The 23,087-nt window shown below is 33.4% G+C and overlaps 1 protein-coding gene across 1 annotated transcript in view; it reads right to left on the minus strand.

The window, feature by feature from the left end:
- Positions 1–23,087, minus strand: part of LMBRD1 (LMBR1 domain containing 1) — a 76,715-nt gene that overhangs the window by 42,527 nt on the left and 11,101 nt on the right. Inside the window, exons 3-7 of the mRNA XM_004674040.2 lie at positions 20,423–20,483; positions 9,817–9,914; positions 7,978–8,045; positions 1,816–1,904; positions 217–290 (exon numbers count right to left, since the gene is read on the minus strand). Of these exons, the coding sequence (XP_004674097.2) occupies positions 217–290; positions 1,816–1,904; positions 7,978–8,045; positions 9,817–9,914; positions 20,423–20,483 (390 nt within the window). The remainder of the gene's footprint in view (positions 1–216; positions 291–1,815; positions 1,905–7,977; positions 8,046–9,816; positions 9,915–20,422; positions 20,484–23,087) is intronic.

A 23,087-nucleotide genomic window follows, 5' to 3' on the forward strand; every position in this document is an offset into this window, starting at 1 on the left:
TGTTTCCAAATACTAAATTTCACAAGTATAGATAAAATGTGACTAAGTAGTTAAAATTTAACTCTCCTTTTGAGTGAACAAAACATAGGAAAAATGAAAACACCAAAATACTAAAGAGAAAAACAATTGAACTGAATATATGACTAAGATTTACAAATTAAAATGCTTCATAGAGTGAATCTTTAATTTTACATCAATTGTCACCACTGTACTTACTGTGTAAGTTATAGCTGCCAACATTCCAATTAAAGTCAAAGAACTAATGGAAAATGATAACGCAGCTAAACCATCTGCAAAGAAAGAAAATGCTGTAAAAGGGTATACGTACATTATGTATATATTATTTTAATGTTTATATTGAACAAATCAATTTAAAAATATAAAAACTGGCCCTCCCTGGTGGCGCAGCAGGTTAAAGCACAGCACTGAGAATCTAAAGCCACTTCCGCATGAGTTCGATTCCCGCCTGCCCCAGAGGTGACCACATGGCGTGGCAGACCTCTCCTGACCCGCCCACTGCTCCCCTCAGCAGTGTACTTCGTCGATCTGCCTGTTCTGCTTCCCACTCTGTCTCTGGTGAAGCCTTTCGCCGCCCCTGAGCCTCTGGCCTGTACCCCAGTTCTGTATGCACAAATAAATAAATCTTTAAAAAATATATATATATATAAAATCTGGGCTTCTAACTCACTCCAAAGAAATATATTAAGTCATCTATGAAGTGCTAACTCCAAATATAGTGTAATTAGTATAATTTATAAAATTATGTTTAAGGCAGAATATTTAATAGGCCTGATGGAAATAACTACAAGTAAAGCAGCAACTTATTTCTCAGCAATAAGATCAGGTGCATAAATCCTGACAGTCCAGTGTTTGTAGATGCCAGGCCTGCTATCCTTATTCTTGCTAGTATCAGCAAGATATTAATGGGCCTCAATTTACAGGATGAAATCTTAAGTGGAAAGCAAGAAAATTAAGAAGTTATACAGCAAAGAGTCCAAGATTTAATTTAATCATCATTTAATACTCTATCTGAGCAAAGAAAAAGTGCTGATCAAACAATGTACTGTACCTATTAAAAAGAATAAATACAAAAATAGTAAAAACTCCAGCATAGTATTTATAAGGAAGTATTTTAGGCTTCTTTGAAAATAAAGTTACTATATTTTGATGAAATTCTGAGTAGTAAGGAACATATTCTTACTTGATATCAGTCTTTAATGTGAATAGCATTTTTTTTAATGATTAAAACAGCTTTCTTAACCTTACCTTCTAAAACTGGCTATTACTTTTTCTTCTCAAAACCTAGATTTAGTTAAACCTTAATTATGTTAAAGATAACTTATGGAAAAGCAATTCCAAAGTATTTTGGTGAGGTAAATAAATTAATATTAGTGATAACATTTACATGAGACTTCTATAATTTATATATTCCACACAGACTAATCATAATCAAACACCAATGTAAGGTTTGCTCATTAATTAAAAATTAAAACCAATATATCTAGCACAGTTCTTCAACAAATTATTCTATATTATCCTAAGTGAATCAAAGGCTACACAGAAATTATAAGGTCTTTGCTGTTAAGATTAATTTTTCTTTTCACTATAATAATTTTAAGCTGAAACCAAGAAACTAGCTATATAGTAGTTATACGGACAAATGTGACACAATTTTTAATTTGCTTAACATTCTTTCAATCATAAACTAAAGAACTGAGATTAAATTAGTAAGAGTAACAAAAGACTCCTCAAAAAAGTACCAAGATTCATAAAACATGAATTACTATGGATAGAATTGTTTAAAAGAATACTTACGACTACTTCCAAGTTCTTCAAGCAGGAATTTCACTTTTTCCCACTCAGTAGAATTTTTGTTACTGGGAACATTCAATGGAACAAAAGCACTACAAAGGAGAAAATAAAGAATTAACAAATAAAATCTGCATCATGTCAGAGGGATGAGAGGAGTTTCTTACCTATGGTAAGAAATATCACTTAATATTTAATATTAAGTACACAAATATCACTTATTATCTTTATTACTAGATGCAGTGTAATCAGTTTCCTTGGTAATCCTATTTGTTTTTGCTTTTAAAAATGTTTTGAGGAATCATAGGCCAGAGATGGTAAAAAAAAAAAAAAAAAGGTACTTGGTACAAAAAAAGATAATCTTTGTATGACATCGGATCAGAGTAGAAATATACATGATATTTATAAAATGTTTTCAATATGCATAGAAAAGACCAGAAATAATAATTTCAATGTGCATAGGTGGAATGATGGATAGAGAGATGGAAAGATAGTCACTTTATTATCTAGCCCAGACCAATAAACAAAGAAAACATTAAGGAGATTAAGATAATGGGTTGGGTATCCCTTTAGTTGATGATACAGAGAACCAAACATGAATGTCAAAAACAGTTTATTCTATTTCCTGTCTAAGCTATTTACTGTTAGTAAATCAGTAAGCTCTATTCTCTTTTAAAAAGAGGGAATACTGAATAAGCTCAATAATATATCAGGGTATTTGCTCTGATAATGTATGCAAGTGAAATAGAGTAATTCTACCTTATTATTTTTTTTTTAGTTTTAAAAGCATTCACTCCTTGGCCCTACTGACACTTTTCATTTATATAAAAAGAAGGGCCAATTATGTCAGGTGGTCATGGAAATTTCAAACTAGTGCACACATCAGCTGACCACATTCTTCTTTGTCTTGATGACTTCTTACTACTTTAAAAGAGAAAAGTGATTAGTCACAAAACTAGAGCAATAAATGTAAAAAAAAAATTCATTATTTGTTGCTCTGTTTATAATAAAAAATAATGAAGTAGTACAATGGAATTTAAAAAAACTCTCACACATTAGAATTCTATAATGATTTTATTAGAATTTTATAATTTTTCAATTTTTAGCAATTGAACAAAAATATAAGCTAAGAAAAAAATACCTACATAAATCTGTTTCATGTGGACTGAGTTTTTAGATGTCCTAGCAAGTATTTTTTGTGAATAATGGAAAAAACTTTGTTTATAAATATCCTTTATTTTGTGAAGATCTATTAAGAAATACAGATTACAACTATGTGAAAATAGATCATTATCAGTGCCATTTTCAGGTAGTCAGAGGACTGTCCAGTGGTAGAAGAAAAGTAACACTCTTGATGACACATTCATGTTCAAAGCAGGGATATTTAACAAGCGTTCAGTTTTAGTAACACCAGAGGGATTTTTGTACATCCAACGAAAAACAAAAATATTTTTAAAGGTTGAGCAGCCCAAACTATTGTCACAATGACTTTAAGAAAATATTTATTTTAAAACTATCCAACAGAGTTAACATTTTGGCGCTATCATTTTAGGTAGAAACTAATAACAAAAGCAGATTCTACAGCTACCTTGCTACTGGGATTTTATAATCTAAGAAATAGACCTAAAATATTTTTATATGAACTAAGAGGAACATCCATAAACAGAACTCAAAAGAGTAGGTCCTAAGCAATACTGTTCGTAGCAGTCAATGTGCAAAGGCACAAGTCAATCGGCACAGACCGTGGCTTTAATTCTGGAAGAACTTGCTGAACTAGAGTTACCAGAAGGCAGAACAGCAGCTGACAGGCACAGGAGCATTTCAGCTTTTGAATAACCAAAAGGAGGAAACCAACAAGCACTGGCTAATTATAAGGCTTGTAGACAGAGAACTATAGAGAAAGGAAAATCTACTTATATATAAACAACTAAAATTATAGTCTTGAATACAAATAAATCAGTTTTTATGGTGATGACACTAAAGTAATCCAGAGTTATAGATAATGAGGTATGTGTAATAGAAAGATACTAACAATTTCTTAATTGTTTCCCTCTCAAAAAACAGAATCTGAGAAGCTCAGCCTTCAAAGACACACAAAACTGCACAAGAGTGCCCTCAACCCTTCTGAAAATACTAAAACTGAAAAACAACTTATAAGATTGGATATTTTATATCCTATCTGACTCTCTGTATTAGCTTAATATAGATCACTCCTGTCTTAAAGAAAAAGCAAGCAAATTTTAACAGATATTAAGTTGAAATAAATTCAACAGAACTGAAAAATTAGATTTTTACTTCCTATACTTTTAATCACCTAATCAAGTCATACTTATCTTTCAAATAGTATATTTGTTTCTTCTTTTTCTTTGTAACTGTTTTACTTTGGATCCTCGGTTCTTACCTGAACTGTTGCAATGGTTACCTATTCTGTTCTACCACTAACAATTCACTATTTCAACCCAACAGTCAAATGTCCAATTTAATGAATCCCTCAGACGGATGGAGCAGCATATCACTGTCTGGGGTAGCCCGGCCAGGCTTCTCACTGCTCTAGCACACTTGGACTTCAAATAACTTTACCTTGTTCTGTGCCATGCTCAATGTGTTATTAGAATGGTTATTAGAAACTGGAAGAAAGAAAACCCTTGTTATGAAGTGACAATAATTTTCACTTTTGAACTATTTTCTAGTGCTCAATAGATGGCAAAATTTGTAAGAGATGAAACTGGTTATTTTGCTGAGTAAAGTATTGAAGGAGCAGCTTGGTTTCTTCTTATCACTTATAATAAAACAGAAATTGAAGACATTGTAAAACAATTAACAACCAGCCTAACAGTACTGCAAAAAAGGAGAAAGACTAAGAGTGTGATTGAACAACCACTTGATAAAATTAGTATGGGTTGGAACCATGAATTTAATCAGCAACCTCAGCAGAAACCAGGAATAGATAGAATTATACAGCAGAGACACTGCCAATTTGAGGGAAAGGGTACTGAGATGGACAAAACACAGAAAAGTTATGAGGCTTCTGGGCTGCTGCAGGACTAAATGAGAGTTATTCTGCTAAAAATAGGCACTATCCTCTAAGAATAAGGTATTAACAGCTCCAAAAATAATTCATTTACCCTATGTGCTGCAATTCCTACCACAGGCCTATCTGACAAGGCTTCTTCTGCCTGTTTCAGAAGGTGGGGTTCCTCCCTCAATTTTAACTGATAGGTAGTTGCTGCAAACAGCCAAGGAGACAGGACCCACAGTCAGAACTAGTCAGTCTGCTGCACAGGACTGTAATGGTGACCCTGCAAACTACCCGTCAGTGTGCCTGGAAGGCAGAACATCTAACCAAAGATGAGTACTCTTGAACCATAAGATCTAATGGAATTTACTTTGATAGGCTTCAAGGTTGTCTGGAACTCATTAATTTCTGATTTCTTTCTTTTAGAATGGAAATGTCTATCGTATGTGTCCTTCCATTGTGTGATGACCACACATAACTTGTCCGGTTTCACAGGTTCACTCTGGAGCGGCATTTTGACTCAAGATAAATTATACTTCAGGTCTTACCCATACCTAATTTAGATGACAACTCGAAGAATTTGATCTCAAAATTGATGCTGGGCTAATACTTTAGAGGTTGCTGGGATGGGGTGAATGTGTCCTTTTGTGAGAAAGACATGAATTTAGGGAGGGTATAGAGGGCAGAATGCTATGAACAGTATGTATCCTCAAAATTGAAGCCCTAATTTCCAATGTAAAAGTATTTGAATTTAGGGCTTTAGTGAGGTAATTACAATTCAATGAGTTCATAAAGGTGGGACCCCCTAGTCCAACAGGATTGTTGTGCTCACAAAAACAGACACCAGAAAACACTACCTTCCCCAGTAAGAGGACAGAGGAAAATCACATGTGGATACAAGAAGACAATTGTCAACAAGTCAGGAAAAAGCTTTCTCATCAAAAATCAAACTTACCAGCAGCTATATCACAAACTTTTATTTAACCTCTGAAACTGTATGAAAATAACTGTTTGTGGTTTATGGTGGCCTAAGCAAGCTATACAGGTTGTCTTTTTTCTTCATCTAGTCCGATGACCAAGTTCCCGGCCTTCAAACTGCAATTCAAATATCACTCCCTCTTAGGTCTTCCTGATTTTATAAGACAGAGTAGGAACTTGCTGTTCCATCATTAAAATATGGCATATACTACTTATTAGCGCACTGATATATTATTGTTCATGATTTACTTGTGTCATCCCCAATGTGAACTTTGAGGATAGATCATGATTCTATATCTGTAACCCAACACCTTGCACATTACCCACCATCCCAACACATGTTCCAAAAATTCTAGTTGCATTAGTTAATCCTAGATCCCAATTTTCTACCCCAAAATTATCTACTATTTTATAGGCAAAAATACATCATTTTAACACAAATAAGAGTAAGTTATCTACAAGAAAATTCCAGCAACTTTAATCAATAATTTAAATATACACCTTGTTCAAATATTTACATAAGGTAACAATAAGAACACTGTTCACGATAATCAAAACACTACTAGTTTAGTAGCAAATGTCAAGCTTGAGAAGTCCAGGAGTCCATGTATTTTCCATGTATCAGTGACCCTATCAAGTGACTCAACTTATCAGTGAGAAAATAGAGGCCAATTAGAAAGAAATCCTTTTATTTGCTCAGCAAGTCTATCAACCTACCTGTACTTCTTTTCACCTTATCTTCCACAATTCCTCTTATAGCAATGGTGGAAATGCCCTTCTATCTTAATCAAAATGATCCACCTGCATGGGTGCTTTCGGTGCTATGCCTTCTCACCTGGTGCCACAGACATTAATTTAACTATAAAGAATTCTCAAACTGAGAAAGACAGGAGGCATCACAGGGAATAATATTTAGCAATTTATCTTATCTCACATTTTACAAAAGACAATAGTATCTAGCCCTCATTGGTCCCTCACTGGAGCTAGATACCACTACTGGAATAACAGACATTTTCTAATGCCTGACCCAGTTGCTTACTCAGTATCTCTTCCTGAGCGCCCAGTAAATTTGACTAAAACTGAGCTTTTGCTATTCCCCCACCTACTCCTCCTCCCAATTTATCCATCTCAATGATAATGTGCACAGGTACACATAGCCACACCTTCTAATATGGTAAAGAATTTGGCCTAGTTCAAAAAGAGGTCTGAAGTTTGCCTGGTTTAGGAGGCAATCTATATTATACCTGATATTAATATCTTTGTTTAGGGCGGGGCTGGCTACATCAGAAAGAACAGTCATGTGTTAGGGGGCATGGAGGGCTTAACTCCAGGTACATCTTGAATTTCTATACTTTCATACTCCATGTATCTAGTCTATCAGAAAATCCTGCTGGTTCTTGCTTCAAAAGATAGTCACTATCAAATCATAGTGTTACCATTCTTTAAGCTAGGTTATTGTAATAGTTGCCTAACACTCCTATCACTCACTGATTAAATTAAAAACGACAACAACAAAACCTCCAAGGAGTTCCCATATTCCTCAGAATAAATGCCGAAGTTCCTACAATGAATAGCCTACAATGCCCTACTCGTTTTGGCAGTTCTACTCACCTAGCCTCCTTCCCGAATGTATGACCCAAGAGAAAGAAGAGTTGTTTACTAACAGCTAATTCATGAATTCCTTATATAGCATCTGGAACAGCACAGGTACACATAATCATCTGAAAAGTGAATAAATGTTGTAGTTCAAGATATTCCTTCAGAAACAGTTTATTAAAAGTGAAACAAACCATTGGTTGCAAGCACACTAACAATAAATAGCCATTTTTAACTACAACATTCATTCATTTTTCAATACTTTACTAAACTGAAGAGATGCCTACATTATGCCAACAAGTAGATTATCAAAAATTACATGAAGTTTAGTCAAATCTGTGAAAATTTACAGCAGGGAGTTTTCTATAGGGTGAGGTGCATTCTGCAGATATTTCTGCACATAAAAAAATGTCAAAAGAATGATAGAAAAGGTAAATTTTTGAGGATCTGATTTTTTTCCTTTCTTTTGCATTTTGTTTTATTCTCTCCTAGAATGTTCTGAGAGTGTTTTTATTTGTATTATTATTAAAATAATGCAGTTTCCATTTTCAGAGAGGTGGAAAAAAATTAAGACTTACCCAACTAAAAGAAGAAGTGCACAAATCACAGCAAATCCCAAAGTATACTTGAATGCCGTTTTTATTTGCTGGATATCAAGGGGGAAAATACCACTTTAAAATATAAAATACTTATACTACAAAGTAAAATCACTTTCACATCAAATGTATACTTATATTAACCTTTGTGGTGCTTCCCTGTTGAAAAAGTTTAAGAAAAATAATGTATGTAGCACATCTTGGGTATTTTGCAAACTGCACTAGATTAGACTTTGAAGTCTTTTCAATGGTTTTGACCTTGTGAAAAAAGGCATATCCAATGCATAATTAATTCTCACTGGCATCTTTAGTAAAATCATCAGACCAATAAATTATTCCCCAAAACAGAGAACAATAATGTCTTCTACTCCAGTTCACTAAAATGATCTATAATAATTGCAAAAAATAGTGTATTACCTATAACATATTTATACAAGTATTCAAACATATTACATATGTTACCTTCACTTTCAACAACCCTGAGATAGGTATTCTTTTCCTACTTCACATATGAGGAAGCTGAGGCTGAGAGGTCAAATAATTTGTCCTAAGTTACAAATGTGTTAAGTGAATTACTTGATTAAACAGGGACTTGAAACTCGGAATTCAGGTCTTTAAATCCATGCTTTGCATGGTGCCATAATCCAAAAGTAAAGAAAATCACAAAGCTGGACTTTCTAAATATAGATTTAAAAAAAAAATTAATCTCAAAGGAAAACTTAGGGGAAAAAATAAAACAAACACCTAGACTTTTAGTCTAAAGTAAATCTCTTAAAAATACCTTTTAAAATTTAAATCCAGGCTTCAAAAGCATACAATTTGTTCACAAACAAGTGAAACAGTCTTTAGGAAAAAAAACTTAAAGGTAAGGAGGTTAATCTTAAATTTAACCAAAGTAGGGGGAAAGATGAACTTTAGAAGTGATTAATGAAAGCATATATATTGTTGGATATTTTTTTAACTTCAAATTTATAATCAGCAACCTTTTCTTACATATCTTGGTTTTTTAAAGTTATATAGTTTTTGCAAACAGTAATTCTGACAATTGTATAAGTTATCTAGATACCATTTTTTTCCACTCTAGCAAGTTACATTACCAACATTACAACTCTGGGAATCATTTAAAATATTTCTGATATACTAGCTCCTCATTTTAATGCAAATGTGTTAAGGTTTGCATGGTTAAGCATAATACTGGCTTTTGAGTGGATATATTTAATTTTGCATTTAAGTACCTAAATGCAGGTATAAAACTCCTGTAATTCAATAAAAAAAAAGTATTCTGTTTAATATATTAATCTGCTATGCATTAACAGATTCTAAACTACCCATGCAATCTAGAAATAGGTCCAACTCAGTTATACTACATAAGTGTACTTTTAAGATACTCTTAAATTCTTTTTGTTAATATTTTAGTTAAAATTTTCATACCAATACTTACTTGATATTCCTATTCTAGCGGATCACATCCTGCTCTCTAACTATTGTCTCCACCTACTTCCACCCTATAACAGCAGAGTGGAGTTGTTGGGAAGCAAGGTATCACCACAAAACTTAAAATATTACCTCCAGTCTTTTGCTAATCCTTGCTCTAAAATTACACTAAAACAATAATTACAATTCATAAGTGCTATTAAGCACTTGAAATATGGTAGTTTGAACTGTCTCTTTTTTACTTATTTTAATGTGGTTAGTAGAAGATTTTAAAATTCCTATGTGGCCCACATTATATTTCCTTCCACTAATCAATACTGTTTCTGAATAAATTCAGTCATCAAGAAAGAACCATTTTTTTGTCTTGAGACCCCTAAAGATACTTACATTGCATTTATTAGTATCATCATCATCTTTTTCTTCATAGTAGAAGTAGACAAAAGGGATCCAGAAGAATACACAGAATAATATAACAGAATATAAAGCTGTGGAAATAAAAACATGGGTTCTGAGTATATATGAACTAGGTGACTGAGATATACAGATATGTATATATATACATCTCAAATATATATATGCATGTGAGATGGGAAAGTAAAAAAAATTAGATCTAACATTCCACAAACCAAATTCACTAGCCTCTCTGATTCTTTATACTAATAACTATGTTTATGTCATATCTTGGTCTATCTTCCATTGTAAAAAAAGAAAAAAAAACAATATTACTACTACTCAATAACAAATCTTAATTCAAATTAGCAATGGGCAATTTTTATTAATAAAAATGAAAAAATGCACCAACGGTGACTGGCAGTTATGAGTTCTACGTACTCACTACAGTACTAAAAAATTTCTTTGTACTTAATGAACTTTATCTTTTTACATTATTCCAACTTAAAACTAAGTATTGTTGACATAGTCACAGCAGTAAGTTAGAAATAAAAAAACAAAGGAGCTATAATCGGTAGTGTCCTTTTCATACAATCTCCCCAATCTAAGTTTAGACTATGCAATATTATCAAACTAATCTTACACAAATAAGGATAAAGGTAAAAACGATAAAATTAAACTCAAAGTTAAGTGATAGGAATTACTGTTCAACTGTTTTAAAATAATGCTAAAATATTTTAGTTCAATAAGGAAATGACAATCTGAACAATTCAAAGATAAGTATATTTAACAATAAATATAAACAACTCCTTGAGACTTAACAAAGCTACCTAAAAAATGTGCTTCCAAAATCTTCTGTGTATATTTGCATATACATAAGCTTATGGAAAATGATATCAACATAATTATATAAAACAGTTACAAGTGATAATCCTTAAGTCCCTTATAAAAGCAAGCACTCATTAGTAATGCGTAATGAAACCTCAGTTAATGAGTTATGGTATTTGTACATGATCTTAATAATTGCTAGACTATTTCACTTACCTGGAGGCCACTTTGATAGGCCCCACTAAGTGCAATATAGCTTAAAAAAAAAAATCTCTGGGCAAGTAGGGCTCTATATAACCAACAGAAAGGTCAGAATTAATTTATTTATACTGAGCAATCAAGAAATGAGTGATTTTTGAGGTTTCAGATATTTAATGAAATGCATGTAGTCTTCTATAATTATAGGAAACTAATAATAATACTAAATTTTTAAAGGTAATGAATTTTGGTATTTCTACAACAAACCAGAGAACAACCAGTGTTAAAATTTCACTACAAGTCTAAGAGCTGAAGAAAATAAACTTATATTAAAAAAGTAACTACAACTAAATTAAACATAATAGGGACAAGACTGTAAATCATTCTAATACCATACCAATATTATGGTTAAAAATTAAGCAATTTGCTGGCCCTCCCTGGTGGCGCAGCGGGTTAAAGCACAGCACTGAGAAGCTAAAGCCACTTCCGCATGAGTTCGATCCCCGCCTGCCCTCGGAGGAGACCACATGGCGTGGCAGACCTCTCCTGACCGGCCCACTGCTCCCCTCAGCAGTGTACTTCGTTGATCTGCCTGTTCTGCTCCCCACTCTGTCTCTGGTGAAGTCTCTCATTGCCTGTACCCCAGTTCTGTATGTACAAATAAATAAATCTTTAAAAAAAAAAAATTAAGCAATTTGCACAGAATAGGACAAACCCTGAATTACTACAGCAATGGTTAGTAAACATGACAAAAACTTGGGTAATTTGGAAAATGCAATAAGGTTTGGCTTCCACCTCAGTAGCTTGCTTGTGGTCTTCACTTTTAGATAACCAAAGTGTACTATCAACAATCTTGTATTAAAATCATGTTCAATTAGCATAATGAGGTATAAAACTAATTTCTATAACTCAATAAAATACAAATAACAGTTATTAAAGCTGAACAAGATCTTAAGCTGAAAATTCACCAAAGAGATACATAAAAAGTCCAAGAGCCCATTTTAAAAGGTGATCATCATTAATCATCAGGAAAATGCAAACTAAACAAGTAGCAGGGACCCAGTAAAATGACTAAAATGAAAATGGCAATACCAAATCTTGCCAAGAAGGAATGCAAATGATACAACACTGTATAAAACAAGCAAGTTGTTTCTCACATTATACTTATATATACCATTTGACATGATTCTATTACTCTAGCAATGAAGTGCAGTAACATATGCAAGATGTTCCTACTTGAGTTACAGAATCCAGGATTTGTAATACTGATATATTTGCCTGCCTGATCAACTTTGATTATCAAAACTACAATACCTGCCTCTTCCCTCCAAAAGCAAGTATTCAGCATAAATTGTATGTTTCCCATAATCTCAGCATGCTGGTACTGCACACTTAGCTGCACAAAGCTAACTTACCCATTTGTGAATATCCTCAGCACTAGGTTCTCAGGTGCTGGTCAATGGTCAGTGATATAAACAGGCCCCTCTCCAGATATAAAAGTTAAACAATACCAGGTATGCTGCATTAACTTATAACACAAATGTCCATAGCAACATTATTCATAATGAGCAAAACATGGAAATGATTAAAACAAATAAGCAAACTGAGTGACAAATTAATGTAAAAGATAGCAATAAAAAAGAATGAACAGTAGATTTGTGAGATACAGATGAATCTCATAGACTTAGTACTTATTAGTCCAAATACAAAAGGACATTTTCTAAAGTTCTAGAACTGGCAATATTAATCCATTATCAGGCAACTCAAAATAGTGGGCAGGACTGTTACTAATTGTAAAGAAATACAAGGACATATGAAAATACAAACTCTTTTGTTGCTCAATATCCACAGGAAGAACTAGGAATATCCAGAAAAAGATATCAATACTTTAGACACTTTGCCATACTCCCTCATCAATCTGTAACTCATTGTCAGTTTAGAGCAACTGCTCTAAATCTTTATTTCCCTGACTCCACAACATTCTAAGTTATCTTTCATAATATGACTTCTTTCTCAGGGACTTCAGTCATGTGTTCTTTATTTAGCCCACAATTCTTTATTTAGCCCACAAATGTTAACCTGTGAAGATGAATTAACATTTTTATATTTTAGATCAGTTCTAATACCAAGTTGGGCATCTATATCTATAAATGAAAAAAAGATAAAATTGCTGCTACCACTAACAGGAAATAGAAAAATGCTTCTTTTAAAGTTCTACTTCAAACTGATGCCATTTGCAAAGGAAAGTATTCATAACTTCAACAGTGTGGAAACACTTATATCCTAACAGCTTTATAAAGTATGTTTTTACTTGTGTTTTATTAAAAGACTGACACTATCGTTTAACAGATTATTTAACAGGACAGATCCACTAACATCCACAAAAAAGGGAAAAATATGAAAACTTTATGTTCACAAAAATTAAACTTATAAAACAAGTTCTTTTTTAAAAACAAGCTATCAAGAACTAGCAAAACTAAGTAAACAAAAAACCACTATTTCAGAGAATACATATGAAGCAAAAAAATCTACTTCTAAAATAACTACTGTTAAACTTTAACATGAAAATTAACTTTGTTATATCAGGTTTTTGAATTTTTAGATAGTCTCCAAACTATCAATGAAAATAGCTCATTTAAGTCAAAATACTATGATAAAGAAATACACAGTAAAAATTAGAGAGTATGTTTAGTTATTACAAAGCTTTTATAGCTTTTGCTATAAAGGGCCAAAGTATAAATACACTCTGGAAACTTTAAAAGCTTTCTAAGATTTTCCCATTTACCCAACAAAAGAAATCTGGAGTCAAAACTGATAGCTGTTTATCCGATACCCATTTTCCTGTCAGCTGACAATCACCTTTTTCTTTTTTTATTTAATGTTGTCTTTCAATCCTTTCCTCCTACTTCCGGCCTTAATGGATAAATGACAGTTGAAATACTAGTCACCACATTAAGAGTTTGCAGTGTTCTTAAGATGGAAATCACATGTAAGAATAGAAAGCAACAAAACAATGCCAACACACTGCCATACCATACTTGTAGCCTATCTCCAGACTTGATTCAAGTAAGACTGAAAAACTACTGTGATATTTAAGTTGTATATTTTCAATCTGTTAGTTGTAGTTAGGTATAATTCCTGAAACAGAATCTAGTACCAGAAATGGGGGAACCCAAACATTAATTGAGTATCCTGAATTCTTAATGATGAAGGTTGAGTATAACATTTCAATTAATTTTGCTACAAAACAAGGTAGCATCAACAGGAACCAAAGAATCCCCTGGAATACACTTCTCTTTACTTTCCCTGTGTAGCAATAACTGTACTTCCCTAGTAATCAACAACAATCACTTAAATTAACATAGTCACTGTATTGCCTATTGATTCAGGAATAGAGAGACCAAATTTGCCAGGCAGTAATCATAGCTTCTAATTCAATTAAATCACTGGTTTATCCTTGCTGGAAGAACTGTCCATATATTAAGAATTTTAAACCAGCAGAACTCAGCCGAAAGGACAGAGGCAAAAGTTTTGTAAGCAGTTCATTAAGAATAATTGTAATTAGCAGGAGTATAATGGACCAGGTGGAAAATAACAAAAATAATGAACAACCATATACCAGAGACATTTTGTGGGGGTGGAGTGGGGAATGGGATCAAAAACGGGGTGGGGGGAGGGAAATGCATGGGATTATGGTGATGGCACATGGGTGACTTGGTGATGGGAAACCCGCGGGGATTACAATTGAGATGGAAAAAAAATGTACAAAATGATGTAAAAATAAACTTTTGTAATAAAAAAAGAAAAAGAATAATTGTACTGCCATGTTCACTTCTACCCCTCAGTTGCCATTAACACGTATTCGGATTGTGGGAGAAAGAGACCATCTACTGCTTATTGGCCCACAATTAAAATAGAAACATAGCACTTCTCAATTCAGTTTATGAAAGTGGCAAAATTGGTACTCAAACCTAATAATAATTTTTTTTAAAGGCAGATCAGTTTTCACTGCAAGTCAATTTTTAAGAGGATTCTAAGCAAGATAGTAGCAAATCAAATAATAAACTAAAAAGCCATCATCATGACCAATTGGGTTTACCCTAGAATACAAAGTTGGTTTAAAAATAAACTATCCTTGTAATCCACCACTTGGAAAAAAAATTTCTGAAAACTCACTCAATTGTCTCTCTTAAATAAATTCTACAAATATTTAGCAAATACGTTTTGCTCTAGGGATCACAACTACAATCGAAAAAACTAAGAAGTCACAACTCTTACCAGGTTTAATTCTAGTGAGGAAAAATATTTAGAATCTTTATTTGAGCTGCTCAGAGTCCATAAAAAAAGTTCTTGTATCAGTAAAGAAATGAGAAACAACCAACCAAAAAAGCACTTCAAACTGAAAAGGCCAATAAATTAAAAAAGACCTGCAACTACATTTCCATAAGTGAAATGTAGATTAATGAACTGTCAGATTGACAAAAACTAAAAACACAAGGTAATACTGAAATTTAAAATACAGAACTAAAAGATTTATATCCTTCTAATAAAAAAAAATTGTCACTATTTAAAATGTTGTAGATACAACTTATGATCCATCAAATGTATGTATTTGTACATCTGAAAAAGGAAATGTGTAAACAGTCATTGAATAATTTTTATAGTGAAAAATATCAGTGTCCAAACTGTTCACAGACAATGAAAATAAAATAAACTATATTTTATGTAATAACGTGTAAATCTTAAAAACATAAAGATGAATGAAAACAAGCAAGTCATTTCACATAAAGCTCCCCAAAATGTAAAACTAAGTAAGGATACAGGAGACAAAACTATAAAGCAAAGCAAAGGATTAACACAGACTCACTACAGAACAGTAGTTACTTCTAGGAGAGGGGAAGAGGTGGCATGATGGAAAGGCACAAAAGGGACATCACAGTAGCAACTTCAAATCGTATTTTGTATGTTTAATACTATACATAGAGTAAAAACAAAGCTGTCTATATTTTCAAGACTGTAATGGATGGCAGCCAGCCCCTAAAATAGTTTTCGAAGATCCTCATGCCTCCTATATCCCTTGTGCTACCCACTCCCCTTAAGTGTGTGCTAGCAAGTCCTAGTGATTCATCCCTGATGAAAAATATGATGAAAGTGGTGAGATGTCACCAAAAAGACTAGTTTTTGTCTTGCTTAGTCTGAGATATTTCTGAAGCCATGTGGTGACCTGACTGATGGGAAGACCCATTTGGCAAAGAACTGACTTTACTGGCAACCAAGAACTAAGAGGTAAAGCCAACCTGAGACTCACCTACTAAATTTGGATTCTTTCCAGCGTGAGACTATTCTAAATAAATGAATGAATGAATAAAAGCTGTTATGAATATTTGCAGATGGACATATATTTGTATGGCCATGAAATGGAATTCTTATAGTTAGCAGAAACCAGAGAGCAATTTAACATTTTAAGAAAGTTGCAAACTATGTTCCAAACTATGTTACATCCTTAACAACACCATGTGAACATTCTGCTTTCTGTGTCAATATTTGTATATTGTCAACCTTTTTTTTGTAACAGTGAGTTATGAGCCAAATGCTTATGTCCCCACCTCCCAAAATTTGTTTAAGTCCTAATGCCCAAAGTAATGGCATTTGGAGGTGGGTTCTTTGGGAAGTAATTGGGCTTAGAGGAGATCATAAGTGGATTCCACTTGATGTGATCCATAAAAGTAAGAGAAACCAGTGTTTGTGGTCTCTCCTCCACGTGAGGACACAGCAAGGAAGAGGGCCCTCACCAAGAACCAGCACAGTGATCTTGAATTTCCCAGTTAGCAGAAATGTGAGCAAAACTGTCCACCCAATCTGTTGTCTAAAAATCACCCAACCTGTAGCATTTTTGTTACAGCAGCCCAAAATGGACAAGAGTAGTAAGTAGTCAGATTCTACATAAACTTAAAAACCAAATGAAAAAGAATTTCTTGCCATGTTCAGAAAAAAAAAATATGAAAAAATTTAGAATGAAGGATGACTCAAGGTTTTAGACTTGAGAAACTCAACTCTACCCTGCCAGTTGCTACTGACTAAAACAAGGAAAACTGAGTCTACAGACTGGGGTGAGTTGTTTTAGAAACATTAAATTTGAGATACCTTTGACATTTTAGCAGAAATTATCAAGTTAACAATTATACACAGGAATATTTGATTCTGTGAGTTTGGAACTGGTATAGTATTTAGAATCAAGCAAGGGATTAATTCAGAGAATAGGTAAATACTTAGCCTTGGGCACATAAACAGTAAGGAGGTCAGGAAGAAGAAAAAAAAAAAAAAACAGCAAGTCACTCAAAAGGCACAATAAGAAAGCAAATGAAGAGTTTGTATACCTATTTCTCTGACTCCTGCAACGCTAATAAAGGTTTGTTTTATTTACTAAGGTGACAAATGAGCAGGTTATTCGTGAGAGAATATACAAGGCAGAGTTAGAAAGTACAAAAAAAAAAGCCTTTACTGAACTCTCCTGCGTTGCTGGTGGGAATGCAAACTAGTACAACCACTATGGAAAACTGTTTAGAGGTTCCTCAAACTGCTAAACATGGAGCTTCCTTACGACCCAGCAATCCCACTCCTAGGTATCTATCCAAAAGACACAAAAACACTGATTGAAAAAGATACTTGTACCCCCATGTTTATTGCTGCTTTATTTACAATTGGAAAAACATGGAAGCAGTCCAAATGCCCAAAAGTAGATGACTGGATTAGAAAGATGTGGTACATATATACAATGGAATATTACTCAGTAACCAAAAATGAGAAACACATGTCTTTTGCAGCAACCTGGATGGAGCTGGAAAAGATCATGCTTAGTGAGATAAACCAGAAAGAGAAAGAAAAATACCGGATGGTTTCACTCATAGCAGGAGTATAATGGACTAGGCGAGAAAATAACAAAAATAATGAACAACCATATACCAGAGACATTCTGTGGAGGCAGAGTGAGGAATGGGATCAAAAACGGGGGGGGGGGGGGGGGGGAAGGGAGGGAAATGCACGGGACTATGGTGGTGGCACAGGGGTGATTTGGTGATGGGAAACCCGTGGGGATTACAATGGAGATGGAAAAAAAAATGTGCAAAATGATGTAAAAATAAACTTTGTAATAAAAAAAGCCTTTACTTTCTGTATTTCTACTTGAAAGCTAAGTAGATATTATTAAGCCTCAGGAATATTTATCCAGAGCACTCTTCAGCAAACCTAACCAGAATTCAAGTAAAAACCTCTTCCAGTGATTAAAAACATGTTCTTTTAAAAGGGGGAAAGGAAAGCAGGAGATAAAGCACAACTATGTTTCATCAAGAATTTTACAAGCCTAAATCAAAAAACAAATGCCTAAAATTAGCCTCTATTTTTCTACCTTGTCCTGAAAAGTGATTAAATATATCAGCAGTGCTTTCAAAATACAAATTGGCCAAAGAGGCAAATTTGATGAAATACTAGATCAATTCTTTTAATACTGATTTCTAGTATCATTGAACTTAGGTTTACTTCTGTAGCTTTTTTATCTGATGTGAATAAAAGTATCAAGTATCACCTATTTAGAACTGACCACAGGTCTCACTCTCCTCATATTGTAAAGCAGATACTACTCACTGCCATTTGACAAGTAGAGAATTATAGAGAAGTTAAATGATTTCAAAGTCCCAAGGTACTATATTTAAATTAGGCACTAAGAGATTGTAAATCTATGTTTACATTGTACCCTCCAGGTATAACTTTTCAGCAATTAACAAGCAGGGAGTGAGGTGAGACTTTCTGAAAATTCTCCTTAGGTGCTATAAAAAGTCAGGCATAGAAACAAAAGTTTGAAAGCTTCTTAATCCAACTTATTTATTGTTTCCATTATCTTAACTCATATAACTATGAACATACTGCAAGACACTTTCCTCTATAGTTACTTAATAGCAAAAAGTAAGAATGTAACACCTAATAACCAGGGATTTTTTGACTAAATTAGAAGAGCAGCCACACAATGGAAAACATGTTTTTTTAAATACACATATACAAGATCCTTGTAGCAACAGTATTTGAAATAGCTAAAAACTAAACCACCCAAGTGATCATGAATACTAGAATGATATAGTACATTAATATAGCAATTACAATCAACCCACAACATAGAAGAATCTTAGATAAAACGTTGAGCACATATGAATTCAAACACGAACGACTATGCATGATCAATTTATATCTATACAAAATGACAGCCCAAGAATCCAGTCAAGAGAAAAAGAACCTCTGGAAAAAGTAACAGGGCCACTATAGTAGAGCCAAACAAAATAGTCTAATAATCTTGCTTATGGCTTTTTTTCATTCTACAACCCCCACATTCATGCAAGTCCAACTTCAAGTCAAGCAACTGAGAAGCCATATATTCCTAAGGCAATGACTTTGAAATAACTTATCTCGCATGCCTTTAAAATGATACGGGACACACTCCTTGAAAAGACTTGGAAAAATACTTGCTAAAGTCACGCGTGGTCGGTTTAATCCTCAACCCAATAATATTTAATCTAGTCATATTTTGATTCAATGATAAGAAAAAAGACTTAGGAAAAAAGTTGTCTTTCATGCATTCTATAGCATAAATAAACACATTTCAATGTCACAAGAGAGGAGGAGGATACTTCCTCCAAAACCGCTTTGGAAGAAATGATTTATATCCACTAAATAAATTTGAATTGAAAGGATTACCTTCTGCTTAATACAGGATTATTCCAGTTTTAACTGAGTACCTCAAATTTTATACTTTATATCTACTTAATTATTGATCAAAACCAATAAATCTGTATTAAAATACCATAAAAAATTTCTAAAGTGTAGACAAAAGGGACATATTTCACAGAGCCTATAGAGCTTAGAGATAGAGAAAAGGTTTAAAAAAGAGAGCCAAAGCAGCTAAATTAAAATCCTTGAAAAAATTGTTCTACCAATAGAAACTTCTGTACATTTTTTTTTCACTTTCCATTTTAATGTCCTACTACTGAAATTTTATATAGCATTTTGATTTATTGCTGAAAAAGGACATTCCTTTTCAACTCAGCACGTTTTTTATTAAAAAAATCAAGTCATATGTTTATTCAATGAAAAAAATTCTGGAGACATTTAGGTGGTTATTATAAATCCACCATCAGGAAAGAGAGAGCTAGAGAGGGTCCAGTCAATAATCCCTTGAAGAACGCTGGCTCTGTCCAATATAATAAACAAGACTATTAACTCCCAGAGAAGACAATCAAACATAGAAAAATATGCCTAGAAAATTGAGATTTTTAAATCAAGATGCAAGTGGAAAACTGGCAATGGAAACAAAGGAAAAGAGCTCAGATTTAAGGTACTTTGAGCCTCCACAAAGACAGAGTGAAATGAAACAATGTAAGTTTAAAAATTTACAGGATTATAAAAATGAATGCTACATTAATTATTCCAGATGTCAAAAGTAGTTATTTCAAATATGATATCAAAAATAAATATTGCTTTATTCTACATTGTGATTAGCAGCTCAAACAAAAAATGAAACTGAGATACTCACTATAGTACCCATATAATACAGTGTCCTCAATCTGTCTGCTGACATTAGCATTAGCCCAGTCCTAGAATAAAAAGGGAACAACAGAAATGTTAATGAAACATCTAGTTGCTTAACAATTATAATTAAAGTGTAATATGACTAAACACTACTTACAAATACATTATCAATTCTAAGTGGTAAAGTACAGTACACGCCTTCAAGAAGTCAGAGAAGACAAGTAAACAGATTTTAATTTAATTTTTTTAGAGTCATCATTTATGCATACAAAAATAAGGTACAGGCCAGAAGTGTGAGGGGTGAAAGGATTCACCAGAGACAGAGTGGGGAGCAGAACAGGCAGATATACTGAAATACCTGCTGAGGGGAGCAATGGGTGGCTCAGGAGTGGTCTGCCACACAATGTGGGTCAGCTCCCTGGCCAGGGATGGAAGTGGTGCTGCAGCAGTTGTAGACAGCTTCATAGTGCTGCACTTTAACCTGTTATGCTATTAAGGAGGGTCCAAGTAAACAGCTATCTGTAAGGGGATACTGAGATAAGATGACAACTTAGACAGGAGACGTCTAACTTAAATTTCAGGGTCAGGGATGGCTTCCCAAAAGACCCTAAATTGAGGCCTGAAGAAAGAGAGGTCATTCTAAGGGAAAAGGGGGAAAGATAATAGGAAGAGGTAAGAAAGCAAGGATTTGAAAAAAACTGCAGGACACTAAATATAGACTCACTAGATCTGTGGAAAGGTAAGAGAAAACAAATGGAATGAGAAACCTATGAGTCATACAAGTATTCTGGACCTTGTCCTAAGGGCAATGGAAAATAATGAGCTTTTATGCAGAAAATTATAAATGTGATTTGCCTTTTAGAAAAAGATGTTTGAACATAATATAATTTTTAAAAATACCTGAAAGAATAGTCAATCTAAATTTCTTTGCATCATCCCACAGTGTTCATTAAATTACTAGACTTAGTCTATATAATTCAAGAAAATTTTTTCAAATAAAAAAATTATACATTAAGGAATCAGAAGTAGGATACAGAGAGATGCATGAGTTTCTGTTGAATAAGCTAAATTTTATGCACATGAAAAATTAAACCAGGAGAATCTAAGTAATTTTTCATTGCTATTATGAAGCAAAGGCCTAATTAAACTATGCCAATTATTCTGTATGCGCTCAAGTCAGTATATCCAGTACAAGGCTTCTTAAGGAAGGATACCAACATGATTCTTCTAAAATAATTTAAGTTTTCCTTTCTTTTTCCCTCCCTTTTCACTTATAAACACTTCTAAGAAGTGAACATCTATAAATTTCTTACAAATGCCCAAAATAACAAATATGTGCAGAATCTAAACTTTCTGTACAAATGCAAAACCATGATACACACAACACAAAAAAAAAGACATTACTTTCCAAGAGCAATAAAAACTGTATAAATATTTAAAATAGGCTAAATTAAAAAAAGTCAGTAATATAAAGAAAACAAAGGCTATAAAAAAGATCTAAATAAATAGAAAGTTAGATATTTCCACATGGAAAGATTCTAAGTACCAAATCCTTCCAAACTAATTTATAAAATCTAGGGAGTAGAGTATTGTTACATGCCAACTTTAAGTATCTTAAAAAAAAAGATAGGCAAGAACAAGGGCATTTTTTTAGAAAAATCACAAAATTTGCCTAGTTACTAGGCTTTAATAAAACATGAAAATCTACTATTATAGAACCTTACTGAAATACAGAATTTTAAATGTTAATATCTATCTGTAACAATATACAGAGATAAAGCCATTCCTACATAGAAATAGTTTAAAGATAGTTCAGGACTGCACATTCTTTGCTGGAGTTCATCTAAAAAGATTCACAAGTCAGGACATGTATACCAGTACATATATATGTATTAAAGACAAGCAGTTCTGGGCCCTTCCTGATGGTGCAACAGGTTAAAGCACAACACTATGAAGCTCTCCACAGCCACTGTAGCACAAGTTTGGTCCCCAGCAAGGGAAGTGACCCACATGGCCTGACAGACCTCTCCTGACCCACTCAGTGCTCCCCTTAGCAGTGTATTTCAGTATAGCTGCCTGTTCTGCTCCCCACTCTGACTCTGATGAAGTGTCTCACCCCCACTCCCCACCCCAGTCCTTGTAAATAAATAAATATTAAAAAATAATAATAATAAAGACAAGCAGTTCCCATTGAATGATCATAAGACCACTAAGATTATTTAATTTATTAAACAAATAAATGAACAGATGTTTTATTAAATGTTGCCTGCCATAACCTAACCCAATGAGGCCTTCTTTTCCACACAAAAAGCATTCGTATCCAATCTCAATTATTTGTGGACCTCTGAGGCCCAAAGTTTATAGCTGTCCGCAATCAGAACATACTAGTGACCCATGAACAGCTTTGGATCTAAACTCAGACTACTTAGCACCCACTGTGCTTACCTGCAAGTTATCTATAACATTTTATCTTATATAAAAGAGAAAAAAGGAAGTAGAGGTACTTGCACTTTGGAAGGCTTACTTTTTTGTAAAATGTCAAATATGTAAGAACTTGTATACTTTATTAGCCCCATAAATTCCAACCCATATCAAGTAGTGTTTACTGATTTTCACCTAAGAGCTCTTTACCTAGCAAAGAGCTAGGTAAATATGTTGTTTAAAATATT

Source organism: Condylura cristata, unplaced genomic scaffold (assembly GCF_000260355.1).
Source record: "Condylura cristata isolate star-nosed mole 26May11 unplaced genomic scaffold, ConCri1.0 scaffold00001, whole genome shotgun sequence".
Lineage (NCBI taxonomy): Eukaryota > Metazoa > Chordata > Mammalia > Eulipotyphla > Talpidae > Condylura > Condylura cristata.